Source organism: Branchiostoma lanceolatum, chromosome 4, assembly GCF_035083965.1.
Source record: "Branchiostoma lanceolatum isolate klBraLanc5 chromosome 4, klBraLanc5.hap2, whole genome shotgun sequence".
Taxonomy (NCBI): Eukaryota; Metazoa; Chordata; class Leptocardii; order Amphioxiformes; family Branchiostomatidae; genus Branchiostoma; species Branchiostoma lanceolatum.
Window position 1 is genome coordinate 2,410,315 of NC_089725.1, and position 27,643 is coordinate 2,437,957.

Genomic DNA, 27,643 nt, shown 5'->3' on the forward strand with positions numbered 1-27,643 from the left:
CAACAAAAACATTATGGATAAATTCAATCCAATACATGTACGTCAAGTCTTCATATTCTGTATCTGTAGATGTATATGGAGTTGGCAGGCTGATATAACTGAAATTCAGCATAACATACCAGCTTCACAGGCACATGGCTTGATAGCAGCTGAATACAACAGTGTATATTACACCGAACAACCTGTCACACCCAACCTTCACACATTTACAATGTACATGAAGCTGTAACAAGGTCCACTCTCAATAGATTGATTTGTAGAAAAAAAACATTTGTGATCACATTAGTCCTGCATTGAAAACATGACAGCTGTTTCTTGTTCTTTTCATATTGCCTTCATCAAGCCCTCATATTTCCTCACCTTTCTTTTTTCTTCCTCTACCAGCCTCATCTCCTCATCCTTCTCTTGCTGTAGTTCCTTTCTCTGCCGCTGGATGTCCTCCTCAAACTTCTGTGCCCGTTCCCTTTGCACCGCTTCCTGTTCAGCAAGCCTGCAGAGATGTTGGACAAGTGATGTACCACTATAACACTTAGGTCTTCATTTCTTTGCTACATGTTGGAGAATGGCTTAAGACATTGATACAAAGCATACGCACTAATTTTATACATGAAAGGAAAGGAAAGCCATCCTGAACCAGTTTAGGTCAAATGATCTCAATGAACAGATGAGCTAATCTTCCACTAGTGGTGACAGAGAAGACAGACGCTATGTACAGTTTTTACAGGTTCATTGTACCGGGGAAATTCCCCTAGCTCTTTCCGACAAGCACAATGAACAGTGGACCACGGCTTAACGTCCCGTCCTAAGGACTCTGACCCTTTCTGGTAGCGTACATGTCAGGTGAGTGACACAGTCGGGATCGAACCCCGGGCTTCTTAGTTCCACTGGACTACGCACGCTACCTAGGCAAGCTGTTTAGAAGTTGAAGTGACTACTTTTGAAACACAAGACAAAAACAGGAGTAATAGAAGACGTTGTAACAAAAATGTAATATGCAGTCACTACTGGAATATTCTAGCCCCAACAGCCATGAACAAATGTACAATTAACAAGAAAATCATTCATACATCCTAATTTTTTATTGACTTTGTGACATGAAAAGTGGTTTTGTTCTTCTTTAAACTACTGGAACAAGTTAGAAATATTGATAAAAGATTAAATATGACTGCACAGTCAACCTTATTTCATGCTTCAGGGGTGCTTTATAAATTCTTTTTCAACAGATGGCATGTTCAGAATAGTTCAAACCTTTTCTTGTTTACGTTCACAGTCCTAGTGTCACAAATAAGATAAAATACAATCGCTTTTTAGAACTGACAACTAACCAAAATGAATTAAAAGATGTTCCAACTTTGAGTATTGTCCAGTATCAGGGTGAAGTGGCAGAAGTTAGGGTGGCAGAAGTTGGCAGAAGTTGGCAGAAGTTACGATGATTATCGAGTAGTTTTGAGGCTTCCGTGAGTCAGATGTGACGTCATCTTAATTTCTGCCACTAGCCTGGGTAGGGTGGCAGGTGGCAGAAGTTGGCAGAAGTTAGGTGACGTCATCCTAACTTCTGCCACTAGCCTGGGTAGGGTGGCAGAAGTTAGGGTGGCAGAAGTTGGCAGAAGTTAGGTGACGTCATCCTAACTTCTGCCACTAGCCTGGGTAGGGTGGCAAAAGTTAGGGTGGCAGAATTAAGTTGGCAGAAGTTAGGTGACATCATCCTAACTTCTGCCACTAGCCTGGGCAGGGTGGCAGAAGTTGGCAGAAGTTAGGTGACGTCATCCTAACTTCTGCCACTAGCCTGGGTAGGGTGGCAGAAGTTAGGGTGGAAGAAATTAGCAGAAGTTAGGTGATGTCATCCTAACTTCTGCCACTAGCCTGGGTAGGGTGGCAGAAGTTAGGAAACGTCACCCACTGTTCAAAACTGTAGAACAGTTATGTTGTAAGCTTCATTTAAAAAAAATGACAGGATAGTTTCCTTTTCCATGCTTTTCCAAAAGACGGAAATTCTTTTCATGACCCACCTTCTCTCTTTAGTGATTAACAATATTCAAGTTATATATGTAGTTAAAGATATTCAAGACATATATTTTTAAAAGATTATCTAAAATATCGCCTGGCAAAAGTTAGGATGACTTCATCCTAACTTCTGCTACCCCTGGCCACTGGCAGAAGTTAGGATGACGTCACTCCTACGTTCAGACAACATCGCATTTCTAACTTCTGCCAACTTCTGCCACCCCCAGCAACTGGCAGAATTTAGGATGACGTCACTCCTACGTTATGACAACATCGCATTTCTAACTTCTGCCAACTCCTGCAAACTTCTGCCACCCCCGGCTGCTGGCAGAAGTTAGGATGACGTCACTCCTAACTTCGGACAACATTGGAATTTTTTCCGATGGCTGACGGAAAATCCCGAAGTTATATATGACGTAACCCAATTTCAACTTCTGCCAACTTCTGCCACTTCACCCTGATACTGGACATGCATGTGACTGTGCCTACAAAACTCCTATCCCTTATCTCACCTCCTCATTTCTGCCTCCAACCTTTTCTTCTGTTGTTGTCTCTCTGTCTCTAGACTGGCCAGTTCTGTGGCTATTTGCTGCTTGGCTGTCTCTGCAGTTTGCTTCTGTTGTTCCTCCATCTCCTACAAACAGCAGAAACAACAGATGAAAATCTGTGCACTCTACAAGACTGACAAGACAAACTCTCAAGCATCACAATTGTTGTCCCCATGAAACCTTTTCAGAAACATCACACTATAGGGTAACTTTCAACCTAGTTACCTCCATTGATCTGAAGGTATTGTTTTCGGTATGTCTACGTTTCCGTATGATGTATTTTTCATGTGCTAGTCACTGCAAGGGGACAGGAAGTACATGTAAAGGGCAAAGTTGCCAGAGTGACAGGAATTGAGTAATTTATCAATCTTGTGTGACAACTAACAGATAATTCCAGCTGAAAGTGTCAATGAAAGAGCCTACTAGTTGCAAGTTGCTTTATCCAACTAATAACTTTGGCATTCTATTATTGTTGTTGTTGTTGTTCATCACCTAAGCTTGTAGTGCCTATGAGTAGTGGCACATAAGTCGGCAAGTTTACTTGCTGTTTCTGCAGAAGGGTATGTTTTTACAGGGAGGGGTTGCTAACCCATCCCCTTTAAAGTGCTTGAGGCAACATATTACTCCTCGAAGTGACATGGGACAATTTTATATTGTCCTTTCCAAAAGACGGGTGCAGCCCCAACCGAAATGTCTTGTCACAGGATTTGAACGGGGTTTCCAAGTTACCAACTAATTGATATCAGGAGCTCAACTGTGAGACTGCTACCAGTTGAGCTAAAGAAACATCCCTACATTCTATTATACAATGTAGATCAGTATTAAAGCAGTCAGTACCACAAGTTTCTGGAGTTCATCCTGCATCCTCAGCTTGATCTCTTCATTCTCCTTCTCCAGTTTCTGACGCTCCCGCACTCGTTCCTTCCTCTCCTTCTCAAACTCTGCTCGCTCCACCTCCCTGGCCTGGATCTCCTGGATTTTTTCCACCTGAGATAGATGACAAACATTGAATCCTCTCACCTGTTATACATCATCATCATCATCGGTCGGTCGCCCAGCGGCCGATCATACGTTATACACCTGTCCACCTGTTATACACCTGTCCATCACAATAAGTAGTTCAACAAATGACAGCATGGCAATTAGCATTTCGACCAATGTCTGTCCAACATTCATATTTTTATGTTTTCAATTTGCATTTCTACGTTTTGATGTAATGGGCAGGGCTCTGGGATTTATCTACTCATCCTGTCATATGGTATAACTACCTAATAGTAGGTTGATTAAGGTTCTGTCCTAAGGACTGCAACTGCAACCCTGTCCAATAGCGTGCATGTTGGATAAGAAACAGCGAGGATTCAAAATTCCCAACCTCTTGGTCCATAGACAGGGTTGCTAACTACTGGACTACCCAGGCTCCTTTAAGATCATGATGCAACATGGCTAAGGTAAGACAGTCCCACCTGGAACTTCTCCTTCTCCTGCATGTAGTCCCTGAGCTGTTTCTCTATGTCCATGCTCCTCCTCTTCAGGGCATCCTGCTCTTTCTTGATCTTTTTGTGGACTTCCTCAGCTTCTCGCTTTACAGTCAGGCTCTCCTGCTGTAGCTTCTCCACCTGACAACAAACAAAAACACTTAAAACTTCTAACATGGCTGTAAGGTGGTCGTGTGGTTAGGGTTTAAATCTAAAGGTTCTGGACTTGAATCTCTAGTAGGCTCCAATGTTGTGCTGTTGGGAAAGGCACTTAACCCTCATCTTTTCTCATTCAATGCAGGTAAAAATGAGTACCTATTATAGCTTCAGGTTGAAGAGAGAGCAACACCTTAAAGGTCGATCACATTTTGGATCAAATCTTACAGTCTGGTTTTACACAGATTGTGCCTTTACTCTAGTTAGCTGTACAAAACTGGTGTATTATGCCAAAAGGAGGTTTACAAGATATGCAAAACGTATATCAGGAGAAAACTGTGCGTAAAGTTTGTTCAGTGTTCCAGACCCGTAGCCTCCTCTGTTCCAGCTCCTGTTCCTTGGCCGTCTGCTCTGCCATCCTCTCATGTTCTGCTTTACGATGTTCCTCCTCAAGTTCCTCAATATGGCGTCTGCAAAAAAACACAAGTTAACAATCTTCTTGATTTCTTTCTTTACCCTTTTTTCATGTCAGTTTAGTTAACTGCCTTGTGTGCTTGGCCTCTTGAGAACTTGACAGGGAAGCACTTATTATGATCTGAAAATGAACTGTATTTTTGGACATATAGCATAATCTCTATGTTGACTGCTACCAGGAGTAAAAAAAGTTAAGATTTGACACAGATCTAAAAGAAAGTTGGTTAACTAAGAAAAGTTCCTCATTGCACAGTTTCATACTTGTTTCTTACACAGGGCTGTCTCCAGGACCCATCCCTCCGTCCAGGGGCAGAGATTTGCTTATTGAGATGGACAAAAATTTCACCCCGTCCGTCCAAAAAATCTGAACTGCTTGACATGAAACTAATGAAAATGTATTTTCAGAAGCTTAAAATGATGGATTTAACAACAAAAATCAACAACATGCCAGGGCTCTTCAACAAAGAGTGGGACTGGAAAGAATTTTAAGCTGCATGGAGACAGCCCTTTGAAGGAACCTTGCAATAAACTGATTACAGACATATCACTGTTCACAGGTACAAATGTAGCATGCTTGGTTAGCACACAGGCTCAGTGTAAAAGTGCAGCAGCACAGACAGACTAAAAAAACACTTGGACATGCCAGGACAAAGAAGTGGAGTCAAGGTCTTGTACAGGCATTTATTAGGCAATGTAAGCTGCAGTCCTGTCATTCTCAGGGGAACAAAAGCGTCAAAACAACAGCAATGGCGAGGCATCTGTCAGCATGCATCCATTACAGTAACTGTACACGCTACGCATCACCATGGGCAACAATGCACATGGAACTTGAAATAAAATTCAAAGCCCCTGTCACACAGTTGACAAGCTTTGTCGTATTTGTTGGTCACCAGGAGGTCACCAAATATAAAAATCGCCAGAGACTCAAGCATATTATTCATCTGAAAATCTACCCAATCACAATGGATAGGGCTCGGTGACATGTGAACATTGGCCAATCTCACAGACTTGTCTGGCAATTTATTTTCCTGCTGTGTGACAGGGGCATTAAAAACATTCTCTTTTAACAAACTGTCTTTATCGAAGTTAGGAAAACAAAAACAGAAATGTTTGAATTTCAAATGTTCACCATGCAGCAACACAGATCAGTCAACGGCACCTTGCTAGAGACAAACATGCGAGCGTATGAGATGAGAGTTGTCTCCCCCACCGGTATGTACTTACAATCTCCACAGACAGCCTGCCAGAGTGAGCCTTGTGCCACTTCAAGTGAGAGCACCGAGGGAGTAGAAAGCAGGAGAGAGAAGCAGGAAAACATTAGAGACAGGGAGAGACTAGGAGCACTGCTTTTCCATGTGGAGCCAATGTTGGGAGTGTTGTTTGAAGAGAAAGTCAAAACAATACAGAGCAAAGTTGACTACCCCAAGGGTGACCTTTCTGAATATAACAACCTCGAAACACTCCATTTTCTCCCTACCAGAACATTATATCCCACAGTTCTCTTTTTACAGTATTTATTAGATCATTTTAAGGTGCTCAGATTGACCCTAACTATTTTCACTTAATAAATTTTATGCAGTATGACTCCCGACAGTGTAGGATTTATATCAGCTAGTTTCTAAAAAAAGCTAGTCTAATTCTTGAACATTTGACTCATTGCATTCAACATGGATAGACATTTGACCAGGTTCACTGCTACTACACCTGGCTTAGAAGCAGACTGTGGAAAAGCCACCAGACCACTGGTGACCCATGTCCCAAAAGGGGACACACTATGAGGGCATGTAAGTAACCACATTGTGGTGGCGCAGTGGCAGGGTATTTAACCCAGAAGCCAGAGGTGCTGCGTTCAAATCCGGGGTCCCCTGACTTGTCTTGTTGACTTTGTGCCCATGGGAAAAGCACTTGACACGTCTTTCCTCACTTCACTCAGGTAAAAATGAGTACCTAGCTTTGGTTAGGGATATCCCTTGGATAGGACGTTAAATGGAGGTCCCGTATTTGAGGAGAGCCACACCTCGAGCACGTAAAAGAACCCACCACACTTATCGAAAAGATGTACTTCCCAGTGTGAGTGTGATCAGTGGATCTGTCCAGATATGCAGCTAGTATTCATCAGTACAAACCTGGTGTGTTACACCGTTAGGCGGTTTACTGGGTATGCAATACAAACAAACAAAATCTAGCCTAATTGTTCGGCCTGGTGTTCTACAATATCTATACTAATACTAAATATCGTAAATGATACATGGTGGCCATCATTCATGATGTCTTTGCCAGGTTACATGGTAAGAAGTCCCATTGTCTTCATACTCATGCACATACAAGTTCAAGCATGCCCAATTCAGCCCTTCCGTTGTTATGGTGATGTTTTCGACCACAACAATGGCTGTCAACACATGTTCAACGCTTGCCTGTAGATTTGTGGGCACTATACAATGATGTATAAAAATGGATTACCTCCAAGCAAACGGTGGCCTGTCAAGGAAGCAAGCATGCATGCACAAGACGGACAGTGAGTTACAGCAGAAAAGAGTTAAACAAACTGAAAGGAAAGTATTTGTACTCTGTTTTCTACAAAAGTGTTAGAAGCTTTTAAAAAGCAGAATTTCAGAAATATTCATGAAAATGCAAATTTTATTGACAATACATGTATGTCTGTGTCAAAGTTGTGTGTGATAAATGTTTTTAAATTGAAAAAGTTGCAATTTTATAAAATGTGTCAAATGGAAAGAAAGATGGTGAGAAGAAATTAGTACATGACTTTTGTAAACTTTCTAGATTATAGGGAAATCACATCTCCCCCTGTGCCTTTTGTAGTACATGTATGAAGTTTGAGAACGATACATAAAACATTAGCACTATGTATGTGACAGGGTGAAACAATTTTAACACTAAAACATATGGCTTTCACTGAAACTCTTAATGTCATAGGAAAAGGAGACAAGCAAGGCAGAGTTTTCAGATGCTGATCAGTAAAAATAGTGCAGGTTTTGATTTACCTAATATATAGTGCATTACCAATCTTACAAATTACCAACATATCAATAAAAGAGAAATCCATTGGAAGACTTTCATTGGCTTAGAATGGAATCTACCACCAAGACTTCTAGATATAATAGATGTATATACCAGTAACTCAACTATACAGACAAATAACAGTAGGCTTGGCAGCTGATGATGTCATAGCCTAAGGTTGCTTACCTTTTTTCTTCCAGCTTCTCCAACTGTATTCTATGCTTTCTTTCCAACTCCATCCTGTAAAGAAAAGAAAAACATCTCAAGATTAAGTATGAAGCATCAACAGAACAAGAAGTTTTTTTTTGTTCCCACAAACTTTAAGCCCCCGGTCACACATAGCCCACCATGGGCTCCTGAACTTCTCCAGACCATGCATGGTTGGGAGTTAGTCGTGGGCTAGGTCATCTGTAGTTGGGAGTCTGTCAGAGAGGTTGCCCAGTAGTCATTAAAACTTGTCTGCGCCAGCCGACTATAATGCTGACTACAATTTTGAACAAGAGTTCAGAGACCTCGTATGTCCATGAAATATTTTGATTATGCGACTGACTCACACACACACACATACACACCTACACACACACACACACCTACACACACACACACACACACACACACACGCACGCACGCACGCACGCACGCACGCACGCACGCACGCACGCACACCCAAAACTACGTCGTTTGTATATCTCGGACATAACAATTAAACTTGGGAAAGTCATATTCTACTTTATCTTTATCTTTATTATATTCTACTTACAAGTTACATGTACATGTACATGAGGAGTGAACTGGACCTAGAAGAGGATGGATTTCAGGCTACTCACAACCTAGTGCCGACCTTGGTCGGGGAGTGGTCATGAGTATGAGTCAACATCAATCATTTTTGCTGCTAAATTCCCAATTTCATGCATTATTTGATGAAAATAGTTTTTGTTTTTTCGTCAAATTCACCAAAATTAGAGAGGTTACAGAATCAAAACTCAGATGGTCTTCTTGTCACTGACAGGATACCCTTCTATCACATGAACAACATGCACAGTTATTTTGCTTCAAAATAATTCCCTGGAAGACACCACCGCTATAGACTGAAAGGTGTGCAGCCTCGAGTTGAAACACAAAGTTAACTGGGGTGTGCCCCCATTAAGACAGTTCCATCTTACCCTGGGTTGAAGAGCATGGCAGGATTGAGGTTCTCGTCTATAGCTGACAGGTCTGTCATGGAGTGGCTCATCTTAGTGAGGTCAGGAGGGATGTCAGCTGGGACCAGAGACTGTCAACAGAAGCATACAATATATCACCAAGCCTGCAATGTCAGCAACTATGTACACTATCCCGAAGTATTCTTCAAGAAGAGCTAAAAAAAAAAAGCTGCAGTCCCCACCGGGGCAAGGTCTGCAGCAGTCCCCACCCTTTTGTAGTGTGGGGGGGGGGGGGGGGGGATAGCTGGTGGCAAGAAGGAGTAGTACTACCGTAATAGGCAGGGTTCAGGAGGAAGTTGGTTAGATAACAAAGGTAAAGAGAGATAATGGTAGGTGATACAAATGTACGTCTGTTTACCATACACCCACCCACCCTGTTGTAAAGTTCTTTGGGAGCATTTCCTGGCACTGGGATGGGGCCTTTTCTGCACTCCTCTCTATCTCCATCACATGTCTGGGCTGCGTGGGATGGGTGTGGCACTTGGGATATTTTATCATTCATACCCCTCACAACTTTTCATTGATTTTGTTATGTGAAAGGTGATTTGTTCTTCTTTGAACTACTGGACCAGGTGCAAATTAGAAATGTTGATAAATATAAATCACTTGTGCAGTATTTGTGAAATTTCATCCTTCAGAAGCACATGTACACATGAACTTTAAAAATGCTTTACAAATGATGCCAGGTCCAGAATAATCTACATATATTCATGCCCTTTCAAGTTTCAAGTTCACAGTCATAGACTTAAAGTTCTGCAAATGAGATCAAACCACAATTGTTAAAAAATGCAAACGAGATTAAACCACAAACTGACAACCAAATAATTGTTTTAGATGGTCCAAATTCCACTGTACTACTGAACAATTAATTCTTGAAGGGGTATGAATAATTCTAGTAAACTGTTGTTCTTTTCTAACTGTACATGTAAGTGTTGGTATGTGTTCTCACCTTCCTTTCTGCCCTGAGCTTGGCTGCCTCGGCAGGATGGTTGAACCTGAACATGTTAGTCCTGCCAAGCAGGATAACAGCACCTGGATGGACGGCAGAGTTTATTACTTCCCTGAAATGTCATGGAGGTTATATTTTCAGTAGCGTGTGTGTTTGTCTCTGTCTGTCAGTATGGGCGATAAATAATGATTAGATTTTCGGAGCTTCTGGTATTGATATCTCATGCTATATGCAAGCTATATATATATATATACAGTCATAATTTTTGAGTGGAAGATAGTTGTGCTCTGAAAGAAGTAACATAAGTTTGGGCCCTCTAGCAGCTTTCTTTGGAACTGCAGGGGGCGTTTCAGCTGCATGTTTTTCTACCTTCCTTGTGCACCCTACTATAAATTTTGAAGCATCAAAGTTCTCATTTTGGGGTCCTTGACCATGTAAATCCCTGTAGCCTATGGGCGAAAAACTGTGTTCTGCTATCTTAATGTTGGAGAACCAATCACATCATCTAGATCTAAATCCTCAAGGTGCAAATCCTACAACAAATATCTGCAGACAAAACAGGAAAAGACACTGTAGTTAGTGTGAGGTTACAGAAGTGTGGGTGTTGTTTGTACCTTGGTTAAGCTGAGTTGGCCCATTGACAATATCCCCATTGACGGAACAGAGGGCATTGTTGTTGGGGAGGAGGGTGACCTTGCCGTTGCTGTTCTCAATCTCACAGTGACTGCTTTCCAAGTCAATGCCCCACAAGACTGTTACATAAGGGAAAAACAACATCGCTGAACATACAGTCAGTGTTCGAAATACCCACCTGTAGTCTGCAATTTGCAGAAAGATTTTTCAAGATTGCAGAAGAGAAATAAAATAAAAAATTTGCAGAATGAAAAAGATCAGGCTTGGGATTGGATGGTTCTCAATTTAGCAAACTAGCGGCTGAAACTTGAACCTGACAAACTACGCAGAGGACAAGGTTTTGCGTGAGGCTTTTTGATGTCATCCAGTAATATTTTTTCGACTTTTGAAATTTTATCTTTTCAGTGGGCCGTTTTTGTACATTTTTGTCACAGGTCGTAGGATCTTAATTAGAAAAGTAAGTATCAGAAAACTTATTCCTCGCAAGGATATTATATCCTTGTTCCTCCTTATCAGGCAGGTTGTTAATGTTGAATTTTTTTTTACACATAGTTTTGAAATGATGACAAAATTTTTGGTTTGATTGATATTGAATAAATACAGTTTTGCTGTTCCAATTTCAATGTAAATTTGCTTGTCATTTGAGTTTTTCACGCACATGTATGTAATTCCTATAATGGAAGCTCATCTGTGTTGGTAGTAATCATAATACAGTGCTAAACTTTCTTCCAACACTGAGGTATTTACGGATCAAATTTTCGACGGCCACTGTTGCCTTCTTCAGGATCAATAATTCAATGATCGAATGACCATTATTGATCCTGAAGAAGGCAACAGTGGTCATCGAAAATTTGATCCATGAATACCTTAATGTTGGAAGAAAGTTTAGTACTGTATTATGTATGTAATTCCTGTTTCAAACTTTACTAGACAATAGTAAAAATTAGATAGAGTGAGAGAATAAAGAAGCAGGAATGTTGCAAGGCTAGATATGAATTACATAAGTAGGCATTATATTAGGTTGAGAATAAATAAATAGATAAAGAAGGTTGTAGTATGGAGTCTTGTGTATTTGCAGAAAATGTTTTCAAGTTTTGACATTCTACAATATTGCAGAACACTGGAAAAATTATTTCTATCCCTGTACAGTTAGCATACAATGTAATTTATTCTTCCTAAAGCCGGCATCACATTGTCAATAGCCTTCGATTAAATTCGTTGGTCGCCAAAACAAAGGTCACCAAATTTGGAAACCAACAGAAATCACTTTTGCTGAAAGTCTACCGTTACAACAGACTTGGCTCAGAAATCCCTTAAAAATCATACAGTGATCAATACTATATCATGTCTGGACAATGCCTATTTCATGACCAAGGAAAATGTCCTTCTGAGCAAGCAGTCTTACCAGGGAGCTATCTTTCTGCTGTGTGATGCCAACTTAAAGGATTAACATATATCATTCCTTTTTTTCACAACTGTAGTGCATCACATTTACACTTATCATTATTTGGACAAACAGATAACAAAAGCACTTTTCATATAATAGATATATCCTTGTCTCAAACATAAAAAATGTAAAGAATCTTATGTAATGTTGTGTATTTTTCTTACTTATGTCAGGTTTGGGGTTGGCATCTTCTCGGCCAATCAGAGTCTTTCCCTCCTGAAGGGAAAGGCGACAAGAAAGAATACTGTAATTCTTGTTTCTTTCACTGTAACTTTATGTTCACTGTTTTCACTGTCACTTCTGTACTGTGAACTTCACCTGTTGTAATTATTTATGATTCATTCACACATCCTTCTGTAAATCACTTGGCGCCACTGTGAAGTTAAAGTTCAGTGAAAATGTCAATTTTCCTTACACAGTGAAATTTTGCTACCGTGAAGATAAAGTGAATTACAGTATCACATCAAGGAGGTTCTATATAAAACCTCCTTGATCACATATACAAGCACTTAGGACTCTTGAGATATCTAGCGCACATGGTCATAAGATGAAGAAATAATACAGACTCCATGGTGACTACTTAAAGAAGGATAAAGGTTGTCAACTAGAACAGCTGCAGAGGAGAGCCATCTGTTCTGACCTGTTTTCATTTTCGTCACTTATGTCAGGAATTCAATGGTAATGTTGATGGGGAAGATAAGATGGTCTACAAGGCATCAATTGTTGAGCTGTTGATGTACAAGAGCACGCAGAGGTGGTCTGCTTCAAAGCCGCAGAGACAATTAGGGCGGTTCTCATGCCCTCTAGCTCTAACATGCCTTCCAACACAGGAAGTGGCTACAGTCTAAGAATTAGCAAGAGGGGCAATCCAAAGTAACTGTGCTGTGAGACTGAAGGTTGGTTTGTTCTGAATAACAAACTACAGAATTGGGAATCTCCGCTATCACACATACAGGGTTTGAAATACCCAGTTGCACCATATAACCATATTTTGTTTCATACAAAGTCACAGCAAGTAAATTTTATGGAGCAGCATTGATTTTGAAATAAAAAACAAGATTTTTTTACCCTTCAGCAACGGTCAACATACTGAAAATAGTAGAATATGTCGCAAATTACTGTCAATTCTATCGCCAAAACGTTCCAGATGCCATAGAGTTGTAGAGTTTAAATTGTCTTTATATATTGTTTGCTTGGATGTCTAACCTTCATAAACTTAATACCAGATCAGGTCTTGATATTAAGAACTAGAGTTCCACGACCTCATACCTTCGCCAAATGATTTTAACCTTTATGACTGACGTATTAAGAGTGTTTCTCATCAATTATAAATCATACCAGTTGATTGTCTTCTCCACCCAAATAACAGAGGTTGTCCGAAGTATGACCTTAGCAAAGAAGTATTCTCACATTTATCATCAATTATGCAAATGAGGTCTTTATTAGCATAATTTGATTCAAGGATGTTGACATTCACATAACTTCCATAGGCCACAAGTATGAAATTGCCGTCATTTACCAGTATTGTATAATAGTTATGTCTCATAAATTATGCAAATTAGGTCTTCATTTGCATATTTTCTATCTATGAACATTCCTCTCTTTCTCAGTTAAAAATGTCACATATTTTGATAGTCATATCATGGATGACAGCGAGTTTTTAGAATCTCCTCATTGATTATGCAAATTAGAATCTGATTTGCATAATTGTCGTCTAATCATACAAAGCATCACGTAAGTTATACACATACCAAAAATCATGACCATCTATCAAGCCCATCTTGAGTTATAGTATTTTCTCATTAATTATGCAAATGAGGTCTTCATTTGCATAGTTGATATCTAATAATATTTCTCTCTTCCCCAGCTACATGTGTCACATGTTTGAGAGTCCTATCCTGGAATTTGGCAGATGTACAAACTCTGCTCATTAATTATGCAAATTAGATCCTGATTTGCATAATAAGTATCTAATCATGTATATCATCACTCAAGCTATCTACTCACCAAAAATCATGGCCATTCATCATGCCCTTCTTTAGTTATTCCCTTTCAAATTCTGAAGCAAAACCTGCTCCTGCAGTTTCAAAAAAGCCGCCAGGGGGCCCAAACCTATAGCACTTACTCTCTGTCCAAAGAGCTATCTATCACTCAAAAATCAGTTCCATAGCATGTCCAGAACACGAGATATCAAAACAGGAAGTTCTGCTGCAGTACCGTGACAAGCGGCTAGGGTACCCAAAATCTTATCATTTCCAGGTCTCATCAAGATCTACCTACCTACCAAATATCAAGACAATCCATTCAGGCATTCTCCAGTTATTCTGCTTCTTTACATACACACACACACACAAACGCTACCCTCTGCATAACCTTCTCGGCAAAGGTAAAAAGGAACAGCTGCATGTATCATACTGTCTATCATACTGTCTTTCAAATTGAAGATCAATTTTCCTCCTTGAGTTTTTTAAATTTACCCACATTCACTGATTTCCTGCCGTCCGTCGCCAATTTTCCTCTGTATCAGTATTTTGATCGATTTTGCTCACTAAATTGGCTTTAGTGGAATATTGTGACATATATTTAAAAACATGAGCACTTTTTACGTGAAAAATTCCATTGTTTCATATTATACCATTATGGCAGAATGCAATGCATGTCGGGGCCGGGATTTGATCCCCGGATTCTGGGCCAAACACCCTACCATTATGCTACTCTCCAAGCAGAGGAGAGGTTCGGGCTGTTTTTTTTATGTGTTTTTAGGCGTTTTTGTCGGGCTTTCTAATTTTTTTTTTTTTTTCTCTCTGTGGGGTTTACAGAGAAAAAATAAACATGACAAAGTAGAAAGCCCGACAAAAACGCCTAAGCACATGTCAAAAACCAGCCGCAACCCCTTCTCTGCTTGGAGAGTACCATTTTGCCATGTGACCCCACTGCTTTTTGGCGACGCCTCAGGGGCGAGCCAAATTTTTACTATATTGTGTGCAGATTGCAAGAATTCTAGGAATTGTACAGGAATGTGAAAGTCCATGGGACGATAACTCAAGAATGCCTGGATGTATTGTCTTCATATTTTGTAGGTGGGTAGGTCTGTGAGAGACCTTGTAATGATTGGATTTTGGGCCCCCTAGCGACTTTCTATGGTACTGCAGGGGAACTTTCACCTTTCAAATCTCGTCTTCTGAACATGCTATAGTCATGATTTTTAAGTGGTGGATAGCTCTTTGTTAGGAAAATATGTCCTGTAGGTTTGGACCCCCTAGCGGCTTTTTTTGGAACTGCAGGAGCTGATTATGACTCAAACTTTGAAAGAGAATAACGCAAGAAGGGGATGACGGATCATCATAATTTTTTGGTGTGTAGATAGCTTAAGTGGTGATTTACATAATCATATGCCAATTCTGCAAATCAATATCTGATTTGCATAATTAATGAGGACAGTTAATAAATCAGCTGCATTCTATTATAGGACTCTCAAACACATGACATGTAACTGCGAAAGAGATAAATATCGATAGATATCAATTATGCAAATTGATACTTAATTTGCATAATCAATGACAAAATATTATAAATCCATAGTGGTAAATGACGGGGATTTCATTTTTGCACCATTTGGAAGTTAAGTAAATGTGGCCACTATTAGACACAAATCTTGCATAGAGGGCCTCATTCACATAATTTATGAGGAAATGGTACGATATCTTTTTTTGTGAAAACAAGATTTTCATACATTGGACAACTTGTGTTATTTTGGTAGAGAAGGTGATCGACTGATATGATTTATGCGAGGTCCTTATTTGCATGTGGGTTAAAAACAAAAACGTTAACAGAGACCGCTGTCGCCATGGCAACATCTTTTTTATGTTGCCAATCTTGTTAAAAAATGTTTATATAAAGGACAGCCAGATAGGTCTTTTAGCAGGCATATAACATATGTGTTTTTTGGGGGGTCCTGACCTTTAGCCTGTAGAGTGTGATTCCTGTACTGAGGAGGTCATCATCGATGCCAATCAGATGGGGGAGTTCAGAGTCCAACACCACCCCGTATCCCTCCTTCCTCAGGGCCAGGGTCTGCTCCTGTATGGAGGAAAATCAACAGGACTGGTGTTTTTTTTTAAATAGCTTTTTGAAAACAGTTACTGCGAAAATATAGCCATATAGACAGACCAAAAACAAACAAATAAATAATACCCATGAATTAGTAGAGCCGACAGTCATGTCTGATTAATGACTGTCTAGTTCTAACAACTCTGAACTGTACTTGCTGCCACTCCAGCAAGTCTGACTTCAGTGGTCATCTTCCTACTCCCTTCATGTCAATCTACTGACAGCGCTTTCCAATAACTACTGGCACACACCAACATGAACGAACAAAACGAAAAAACAGACCCCTCACACCAAGGAGGTTTCAATAAGTACATTTTAATGTAGGTCAACTGTAAGAGACAGCAAATGGGAGGATGTTTGATGTGTCAAAAGTCCATTAATGAAATACTGTCATTAATACCTTGCAGCAACTGTAATAACAAGACACAAATCTCTGAAAGTCAGGTTTAATCAAACTTTACATTTTGAATGTATAAATACATACAAAACAGACTTAAAGACTTAGATATAAACTTCACACGTCTTCTCTTACAACGGATTTGGGAACCTAATCTTTACCAGAAAATCTCAAAGTATTTTTGATCAAACTTTATGTATACAAATAGATGTATACATATATTCTAACCAGACATAAAGGCTTAGCTATAAACTCCTTATATCTTCTTTTAAGATGGATTTGGGAACCTAATCTTCATCACGAAACGCAAGTCTAGAACTGAAGGATTAATAGTTCATTACCACGTAAAGGAAATCATAAAGATTTGGGTCAATCCAATACAAGACAGTCAGCTGGGGGGGATCCTGGAAACACTTAACAGTGAATTTAGCAGCAACGCTTAACGGTAAATTGACTTGTTCTTGCAAACAGTTCTTGGAACGAGTTATAGGGTTGTTATATCTTCATGAGGTGTCTGGCAAAACCTGGCTGTGAACACTGACACAACTGTTATGACTTTTGAGCAATCTAGCAAAAGAATACAATGAATCTGTAAAGAACTCTTACTTTAACAATGAAATTAGGATGCTACGTGGAATCAAAGCGACCAAATTTGCTTCACGACTGATTTATTAAGAACAAATCCGAATGGGCCTGCTGTGATTAAGGCAATACTGATTTGATTGTGGAAGACATCCTACACATTGTATGCTGCAAAAATAAAAGTTGGGTAAAAACATTTGCCTTCATTATGAAATCTAAGTGGTCAGGAAGATTTTTGTCACTAAAAAGACAATATTGCAAGCGCAAATACAGCATATTTCATCCATTTGCCTCCCCACAACCACAAAAAATGGACCTTTTCATAATCACCCAAGTCCGGAATTGAATTTTAACAAATGTTCCCACATGCAAGAATGGACTCTTCCAGCAGGAAATGGACCAACAAGTATCATGCAAATTTCTGAATGTAAATAACTACAACCTGCCCAAGACTTCTTCTACGGAATAATTTCTGCAATCTGATGGTCCAGAAAATTTTGCATTACCGGTACGCAGTGGACAGTTCTTCGGAACCAACTGAAGTTGTGCAAAAGTTTCACAAATTTCTGCTGGACATACTACAAATTTCGAATGCGTATTTTGTATTGTAACACTAACACATACCAGTGATACCGCAGTTACAAACATTTTGTTAACAAAAAGATACACAACCACTTGTAGGGAGATGAGCCTTTCTGTATCGTTGGTGTTAGTGAAAACAAGGAAACAAGCAATTGCTATACATATACAGAGAGGAATATAAAGCATTACATTTATGACAGAAACACTGCAAGAAAAGTTTTAATGCAGGCGTAAATTTTGAACCTTCTTAATTGATCATAACTTCAGTATGACACAGTATTGACAACACAAGGACGGGAGTCAGGGGGCATGCAGTGAAGTTGTTTTAACCACATCCTGCCGTGCACATGTAAGAGTTAGTGCCCCTAATTGGACTGACTATTTCAACCAATCAGCTCCAGTTTTGAAAATGCATGGGTGAAAGGCACTCTCTCATTGACTGACCGAATTAGTCCACCTGGCCATAGGAATAAAGATGTGACCCCATATTAAAAAAATGAAAAAGAAAAAAGGTCCGGGGGTATTTTCCCACTCTACCCTTGTGCCAACTTTCAGGTCATTTGGCCCAAAAATAACAGAGTTGAATCGATTTGAAGATAACATGAGTAAAGGCAATATATTACATCCATACTGTAGTATGGATGAAAAATAATGACTGAAATTAAAGAACATGGTAAAAGAAACAATAAATTCTTTATTTTTATTCTTTCACTTTATCAACAATACTTTTGTTTGCAAGCAATGTACAGCATATCAGTTCAGTTCATCCTCTTTTTAGAGGTGACACAAGTGTTTCCACAAGTTCCTGTCGCACATGACAGATCGAAATTCCTCATCTTCAAGACCAACATCCTCTTCGATTACTTTCTTGAGTGTCAACAACGGGCGACCATGCCTACGCCTACAGCATATATTTGTTCATTTTGCAGCTTCTATTGCAATAACATTATGGTCGCAAACTTTTTGCATTTGAAACAGACAAAAATGTATGCGTGCACGGATGTCATCCATATTAATCAAATAGCTTACGGAAAAAGGCATGAAGTCCCTCATACAAGTTATACAGTAAAGCTTATACAACTTTGCCTGTCCCTAATATCATTCCTGTGGTGTATTTACAGGAGCCATATGGAGGATGTTAGCTGTTACCTATGTGGGCGGGTGCTACAATGTGGTTAATGAGGTTCCTACTACTTGCCTAACTCGCGGGAGGTCTTGGCACAGATCATCAAAATATTTTGAGAGGGAAGCCTGGTCCACCTAACGACAATGTCAAGTTCAGCTCGTCTAGACTATCTAGAGGTATTCGACATGTCAGAAAGGAGGTAAACATTTCCTATGCAATATCATACTAGGTCATGACAATGGAATGCCTGAGGGGCATTGTTTCTGGTTAGGCCTTTTGTTTGTGTTTCCAATAATAGTCCTGAAAAAATTAGGATCAGTACATATAGGGATTCCCTCTCTCTTTTTCTTCTTTAGATTTCGGGCCTCAAGGGGACCTATATATATGAAGGTTAGGTGGGTCTGTTTTAATTTGTTTGATCACTTTTTATATTGCTACAGAAATGAGGAGAAATTGTTGGAAAATGATTCTACAAAGTTTTCATCACACAAAAATTCTATTTCCCTTGCCGGCGACCCAAGAAAAAGGCTAGGGTCAGCAGGTTTCGGCTACAGTTGGTCAGGTAACCTGGAACAAAACAATTTTTCTGAGGTCTGAGAGGGATTCTTGACCTGGAGATACCACAGAGTAGTGTGGCACAAGGCCGACACCTGTTGCCAGCAAAGATAACATGACATTTCTTCAAAGCTTTCACACACAATCATGCAAACAATGTGACAGCTGTTTTCTAGAGGGAAGCCATAAGAAACAGGAAACTTTTTATATCGTCTATTTCCATAACCTTTCTTCATTACCCGAACTGACTGAAGCTCAGGCCAATTACCTATTGTTGCTGTTAGGGAAGGGGAGTCGACAATGACAAACAGGATGACGGTTCAAGTAGCTTTGCAACATTCCTGAGATGGGTTCGCATTTGACCCACTTACCTTCATGATATCGTATGTCTCCTTCCACTTGTTCATCCACTGTGCAGTCAACTCTTTCACCTGAGGCAAAAACAGATCCATAACATCATGAATGTGAAGTATTTAAATTCATCTCCAAACAATATTGAGTGTACTGAGGGACAGGATGTGCTGATAAGCACTTGGTGAATACACTGTTCATACTGAGAACTATACAGTCATGAAGACTGAAATGTCCAATATTGGACAAGACATTCCCATTATACAGTTGCAATATTCACATCAGAAAGCTGTAACCTCTCCATCTCAACTGATGATAATGAGCTGCGACTCAATTTTTGTAATCTAGTCGTTTCAAAGTCCTATCTCTTAAGTAATCTGTCTAATAAACTTCAACTTTGTCACACAAAGATAAAAAGATACCTATCGTTGAACTTCAACAAAAGAGGAAAGCATGAACTATATTATTGAAGAAATGTGATCGCTACTGACTGGTGAATCTAGTTTTGTACTCATACTCAAACTTTAAGGTTAATTCCTTACAACCAACTCAAACTAAAAGAGGTGAGATTGATACAATTACAGTTGTACTGCTCAGTTTTAAGGCCACATCAATTTTTGGGGGGGTTCTCAGAATAGCCTCTCCTGTTTTTCCTATTTTGAAAAAAAAAATTGGGTAGCTTTTCCCTTTCACAAATTTTTATTCCCGAAAATGAAAGGATTAATTCATAGAATAAGAATAAAAAGCATCACGCAAAACCTTGACCTCTGCATTGTTTTTTTATAAATCTGAAAAATCACTATGGGTTTTAAACATCAGACTCTGACTTCTGACAATCAGGAGACCGGAGACGGCTCAGTGGACAGTTATTGTTTTTCGCACACATGTGTCCCCCCCTCCCCACTGTCTCGGCAAAGAAAATGTTCCGACTTCTCCGTGCTCACAAGGCGGTGCTCAAGATCTATCCGAGTGGTTCTCAACTTCAACGCTGCCATCTAAAGTACCACAGGCTGATGCAGTGGCTGCCGTTTCGTTATTTCTGTCATCACGCCCATGCCTTGAGTTCGGGCTCTGAAGAAATTGAGGCTTGCTGCAACATATTTACGCTAGAAACATCCGGGGTTTTCCCGACTTTTCCCAAACCTGGGATCGTGACCGAGGAGAAAAGCGAGGTTAAGACTGAAGTGCACGAATTTTAAATTTTCTCACATGATTTATTCCCAAAGTTATCACCAAAAGTGCGGAAAAACCCTGAGACAAGTCGAACCCGGAAGTCTAGATCGACATGTGCGAGGCAGTCTACTGTTGTATGTCAGCATGCACGTCAGGTTCGCACGGCACAGGTTTCAGTTTATATACAGCACCACTAGTTTGCTAAGTTGAGAAACATTGAATCCCGAACCTAATTTTTTTTTCATTCTGCAAAATAACAGGTTGTTTAATTTTTCTTCTGCAATCTTGAAAAACTTTCTGCAAATTGCAGACTGCAGGTATTTCGAATGCTGACTACATTGACTGTCTTCAGCTGCCTTTAAAGGAAGCCAAAAGGTATGGTCGGGAATCCTACTATGCTTTGCTAAATATACCAAAAAGTATAGTCTCCATCAAAATTACATTAGTCCGTCATAATTCACCGCTATATCATCAATTTGAAAATCGCGGCATACGCCGCCACCCGGTGACCTCGGTTGACCTCTACTACGTTGTGACCCCGCGTGACGACCGCATGACATCAGAGGGCTTGCATTCAGTGGGAGGGCAGATATCAAAGTCGTCAAAGTTTTCATTTTCAACTGGATTCTCTTCAATCTCCATGATCTTCTGAGTTCGGACAGCAATGTTTGTGAGGCACGCGGCCGCTGAGTTCGGACAGCAATGTTTGTGAGGCACGCGGCCGCTAGCAAGTGTTGTTGTTGGTGGTGGTCACGTGGGACGCTCAGCCCTGTGACGTCACGCGGTCGTCACGTGGGGTCAGGAGGCAGTAGATGTCAACCGAGGTCACCGGGCGGCGCCGTATGCCGCGATTTTCAAATTAATAATATAGCGGTAAGTTATGACTGACTAATGCAATTTCGATGGAGACTAAACTTTTTGGTATATTTAGTATAGCATAGTAGGATTCCTGACCATACCTTTTGGCTTCCTTTAACCTTCTTCCTGCCGCTCAACCCCATAATCAATCCAAATTTGGAGCAAAAAGGCTACTTCAGCAGGTACAATGTAGAAGTTATTACTTTCTGCACAACTATTGTTAGGGTGCAGTCACATTCGCGGGTTGTCGTACTATTTTTCTGTCGTAGGATTTTTAAGCAGGCTGTGACAGAACCAACCACCGACAACGATCTATGACTGCCTCTTCTGTATAACAACACAGCTGAATTTTGTACGACACATGCACGACAATCCCAAGAATGCCCTCAGTTTGTGATCGTGCGATGATTGTATGAGGAATGCCCTTACAGGCTCAACGGTCTAGGCACAACATTTAAAAGTCGTCATTCTTAGATACTTAATCCATCCTTGATACCAGCAGTGTGAAAAAAATCCTTCCGCAGGTATCTTTTGATCTGATAACATACATCAAAGGTCACTGGGATGAAGACTGACATTTTAACTGTACATGTGCGCTGTATTGAACTGTTCAAAATGTCAATCTTGTATACAGGCAAACATAGCCTGCAGGAGGGGGCCAGAGGTCTTGCATTTGTCATTCCGTGTCTGTTTGCCTTCCTGAGAACAGTGAGCCCTAACCAAATAAGACAATGTCTTTTCTCCTTGACTGCTCTTAGCACCTTGTGACTTCCTGTCACCGTTGAAAAATTATGAGCTGCAAAACATGGTGCCATTACTGGAGAACTGATTGACAAAGTAAAAATGAATAGAGGCATCCAGAGGGCACTATTGCACAGACACTATACCAACCATGTAGATATTTCGTGAACTGCAAATTGTCAGCGAACGCCATAGTTTTTGAAACATTAGCAATTTTTGGTCAGTTTATTTGTGCGTGTAATTTTTACAGTTCACCTATATCCAATTAGATATTTACATTGCGTGATAGTCCATTTCCTCACCTTTAAATTGATACCAAAGCCCCTGGTTAATTCTACCGGAACCAGTTTTGCCCCGAAAAAACAGAACATCAGGTCAATTTGTAGGGCGTCTTATTCTGAAGGAGAAGACAAACACAATGTCCTTTCACCATGCTTTACAGAACTCAAAACATATCTAATGACATCGGTCAGCGTGCACATGAATCTCACTTTTCCTAATTTCCAGATGATATCAGTCTTATTTGGAAGTGTTTTAGAAAATGCATTTTAGACGGCAAAATTTGAGCCGTTAGTTTCATCAACGTTCCCAAACACCTGCTGAAAGTTGCAACACTGCACCTGACCTCGCCTGACCCCCACGGCAAGATGGAACGTACCGTCTGGATTTCATCGTTTGAACGCAGGAGTTTAAAGTGATTGACTTCAAATTTGACTATTTTTTATTAAAGATTAGGTACCTTGTACTAAAACCTCTGTCTGTCTGTACTTAACTGTTACCAAGAAATGGGTTTTGCTATGCCAAGAGAAATGTACTGTATTAAAGGTGCCCTAAGCGATTTCAGGGGGTAAAACTTGAAATATTCTGGGGAAAGCAATTCTGTTTGGTGAGGTTGAAATTTACATTTACTTCCCTATATTAGCACATCTGCATCATTATTTCATACTTTGGGCATTTAAAAATAGTACAGAAGCAAGCCACAAAAGGAGTATTTTATTTATTGGGTCCCCCCAAAAATCAGCCCAGAATCCAGTCGTAACCGTTTTCTGTCGACAATCTTCGGTAACTTCCGGCCGCGTGACGTCACAATGTCCACGCACATTGAGCCATGACCACGTGATTATTTCTCCGGAAGTGTTCGGGACTTATCGGTCAGAATCGTGCATGTTAGGAAGATTTGAAATGATGGATGGCCTCCAAGTGCTCAGAGTTCCCACCGCACAACAACATCACGTTTTTGCTCCATGATGGTCGATATACGATGGGATAGTGTTATCTAAACTAACTATGGATAGAAATCTGAAAAAAATGATTTTGAATATATGATTTTCAGGGCCCTAATACTGCTTCGGTTGCCTTTAAAATGTATCCAAAGCACAGGAGAGCGCACATTGGTAGCTATAATTAGGCAGAAATTTCACCACCTCAAAGTAGGTACATTGTATTGTAGCAGTTTTCTTCGGGCCAAAACCGGTTCCGGTAAAATTAACCTGGGATTAATATAATATACTGGCCGACTGCTGCCTACCCCTGCGTCAGGGAACCCCGCAGCAGCATAATATAATACTGGATACTACTACTACTACTACTTTGGTGTCAATTTAATGGTGAGGAAATGGACTATCACATGATGTAAGTATCTAATTTGATCTATCTGAACTGTAAAAAAGACAAGCACAAATAAACTGACCAAAAATACTTAATGTTTTGAGGGCCACAGCAGTTACTGTCATTTTACAATGCATGACATTCGTACATGGTCGTACTGGGCAAATTCTGTAGATATGAAAAAGTATTATAGGTATTATATAGGTCCAAGGTCTTTTTGTTGCACCACAGGTAGTTGATAACACCCATGCAACGGGGTTAAACTGGGCCAAACGGTGAGCGGCGAAGCCGTATCTTAGAAAAAGCTGCGCAGAACTGATGCGGATAGAGTTCGACTGTATCAAGCATGGTCTAGACAAGAACCGTTGAAGACAAAATACTAGATTCGGAGCTGGATTTTTTTGAGCAAGAGGAGTTAAGGAAGCAGTTTACGTTCAAGCCCACTGTCTGACACTGAGCAGAGATGGGGGCGACACAGAGCAGAGATCTGGTACAAATTACGACCCATATTGCTGCAGTCACGTGTCTCTAACATCACTTCCTGGAAGTAGCAGTAGATGGGTCCATTCTAAGATTCCCAATCCTTCCAAGTGTTGTGTTAAGTTCAGTGACATGAAACTTGCACCTCGCACATGCATACAGTAATTGTTTCACTGTGAACTGGCTTATTAGAAGCAAGCTAGATAAACTTTACCTGAGCTTCATTCTGCTGGAGTTTCCTCAGCTCTGCTTCATGCGGACCAAATGGAGACATACTGGACACACCCTGTGATGAGAAGTAGATTGTCAACATTGTTATAATTACCATCAACACCTTCACAACAGAATAATATAGACCCTGTTCACACTCATTTTTTCAATCGCGATTGAAGTATAATCGCGATTGTTCGATCCGAGATTGAACGCAAAGAAACTTTTGCGTTCACACTGCTTTTCGCCAAGTGGATTAAAGTACGCTGTGATCCGATCGCGATTGAAGCACGATTGAGGCACGCTTATTATTTGAGGTCATAGGTTGAGGTCGACGGTTCGGCGTTGCTTGCTACAAAATGGCAGGAGTCCACCAACTTTTGGAGAATGTTCTGTAGCCGTGGAAGGCAAGGCAATCAGCGGGCTATGATCGCGAGAAGGCGTGAACGACAAAGGCTTTTGTATATTAGCCTAGCTGTAATACAGGTAATGAACATGGCAAGAGCTGTAGACAGGACAATCTGGGAGCGTGAACGAAGCAATGATTGGTGATTCCCACCCCCGGAACAAGCCGAAATACACGCCGATCGTGATGGAATAAATCGTAGTTGCGTTCACACTCAAAATTTGATAGGATTGGATCGAATCCAATCGCGATTGATCCTCCCCAAACTACCTCCGGAGGTGGATCAGAAACAATCGCGATCGGATTGATCCAATCGCGATTGGGAGCGTTCACACTGAAAAAGTCAATCGCGATCGGATCGATTCAATCGCGATTATACTTCAATCGCGATTGAAAAAAATGAGTGTGAACGGGGTCATAGATATAAAGTCAACACAAAATGTTTGGACACTTTCTTTCAGTTGAACATTCATGAGTTGAGCACTAGGGCTACTTATGTGAGCAGGTCGCCAAAAACAGTGCCGAAAATTCCCTCCATCATACATGAACATGGACATGTATGTCTGTTGGGGTTTAAACCTTGCTGATCGACAGATCTTGCTTGAAGTGTCACTGACAAAAGATAGTGGATACTACCTGAAACATCTGTTTCCGAAATCATATCCAGTTGCTTGAGAAACTGTTATTTGGCATGTATGTCTGTTGTTTTTCAATGATCAGCATTATGTTATATCATTGGAAAGCTTGACTGTAATTTTTCCTTAAAATGATACCTCGTTTGTTATGATCACGCTTTTCTTGCAATTAAGGCAATGACTTATTTCGTTGGTGAGTCACTCAAATAAAGTGCCAAGATCCCCCTACCAACGTCAGAAACTGTTTGTGTTCAACTTTTGAATGTACGATCGTGACAAATTTGGTATCGTTGTAATGCTTTTATTTTCGCGTTTTTTTGTGGTGACCACTCCACTGGGAAATCATGACAATGCGAAAATGTATTTATAATGTATTACTACTGTACTACAGAATAGCTCCAACCTTAATATTTTTCCCCTTTCTACATCCCTATGAAAATATATTTACAGTATTTACGTAGAAGTAAGATTATTCTTAAGCAAACCTACAGAACAGACAATAGTACAGATAATATTTGCAACTCAATCTGTACAACTGGATTACAAAATTGAGAAATACCAGACGTTTCAAATGTCCATCCAACATCTTCCATCAGTGAACAAAAATGAATGTTTACATAAGACTTTTCGGAACAAGGCCAATCATAACGACATACTTATTTGTTCAGATCGTGCCTTTTTCCAAAAAGTCTTATGTAAACATTCATTTTCATTCTCTGATGAAAGATGTTGGATGGGCATCTGAAATGCCTGGTACTTTGTAATCCAGTTGTATAGATTAACTTACAAATATCATTTTCAATTCCTAGATGACTAATCTTTACAAGTCAAGTGTAATGGTACAGCTGCAGGTACTTACAGCGTCTCCTCCAAGTAAGGATTTCAACCTTGTAATCTCTGACTGTAGTTCACGGATCAACCTTACATTTGCATCCTATGAAGGGAAATTTAAGATTTCAGTTATGTATAACCCTGAAAGTGGAAACATAGAAGTATCACTGCCAAAAAACAAAAACACTCAGATTGCAACTCCCATATATTTCCTTTCTGTAACAAAGCACTTGCCTGGAAAATAAGTAAATATCATAATCATGTCAAATGAGTATGATATAAAATAAAGTTAATAAATACTATGACTAGAAAACAATAGACCGATCCCGTATCCCCGCCAATCTCCATCAAAAAGTAGAAATGCAAAATAAAAACGGACATCAAGCAGGCACTCTCTCATCGGTCGCACTACTAATTACCATGCTCTCATTGGTTGGACAACTGATTGTGATGGACAGTTAGAATGAATCTATTTCCTTCCACTCTTCAAAATAGCCACTAACATTTTACAAAACAGCAACTGTCCCATTGCAATGTTTTAAACGGTTGGTAAGCACTTACCTCATTGATGGTGGGCTTGTTGATGATATTTTTGGCTCTGTTTGCATAGCGAAGTGTACTAAGGGTCTCCCCATAGTTAACAGCTGCAGGAGAGATTGCTAAACGGGGTAAAACATTCAATACATGACATTACTTTACGAGTTAAAGTTGGTAGAAAATTGATGGGTTCATGTGACTATGAAATAAATAACACAGCACGAGAAATGTACAATTACAAAAAGAACCTGTACATTTGTAGATCAAGCATTCTAAAAATCTACAATGAAGAATTTCAATCCAAAACACAATTAACACAACAACAACCTAAACTTCATCTTGCAGACAAAGTGGGACTGACTTGCAATCATGATTGTCTTGGAGTTTCCCCCCAGGCTATCCTTGAGCAGCCATGTAAGAACTGAGTCCCTGTATGGAATAAAGAACTTCTTCTTGCTTCCATGACCTGAGGAACTGGCAATGGATTGGTCGGCTAGAAAGAAAGGATATCAAAATGGAGATGTCAATGGTCAGGTGAGAATAGCTTCACCACAG

General features: G+C 40.0%; 1 protein-coding gene across 5 annotated transcripts in view; it reads right to left on the reverse strand.

The window, feature by feature from the left end:
• Positions 1–27,643, reverse strand: part of LOC136432222 (kinesin-like protein KIF16B) — a 66,839-nt gene that overhangs the window by 13,983 nt on the left and 25,213 nt on the right. For 3 of the 5 annotated variants that reach the window (XM_066423280.1, XM_066423282.1, XM_066423278.1), the window contains exons 12-29: positions 27,450–27,581; positions 27,113–27,210; positions 26,580–26,654; positions 24,684–24,755; positions 19,630–19,689; positions 15,867–15,986; positions 12,071–12,122; positions 10,441–10,578; positions 9,827–9,909; positions 8,839–8,948; positions 7,862–7,915; positions 7,118–7,135; positions 5,882–5,920; positions 4,551–4,653; positions 4,016–4,168; positions 3,390–3,539; positions 2,517–2,638; positions 361–490 (exon numbers count right to left, since the gene is read on the reverse strand). In XM_066423280.1, coding sequence (XP_066279377.1) covers positions 361–490; positions 2,517–2,638; positions 3,390–3,539; positions 4,016–4,168; positions 4,551–4,653; positions 5,882–5,920; positions 7,118–7,135; positions 7,862–7,915; positions 8,839–8,948; positions 9,827–9,909; positions 10,441–10,578; positions 12,071–12,122; positions 15,867–15,986; positions 19,630–19,689; positions 24,684–24,755; positions 26,580–26,654; positions 27,113–27,210; positions 27,450–27,581 — 1,709 coding nt within the window. The remainder of the gene's footprint in view (positions 1–360; positions 491–2,516; positions 2,639–3,389; positions 3,540–4,015; positions 4,169–4,550; positions 4,654–5,881; positions 5,921–7,117; positions 7,136–7,861; positions 7,916–8,838; positions 8,949–9,826; positions 9,910–10,440; positions 10,579–12,070; positions 12,123–15,866; positions 15,987–19,629; positions 19,690–24,683; positions 24,756–26,579; positions 26,655–27,112; positions 27,211–27,449; positions 27,582–27,643) is intronic. The other 2 variants (XM_066423279.1, XM_066423281.1) reach the window with 2 other exon arrangements.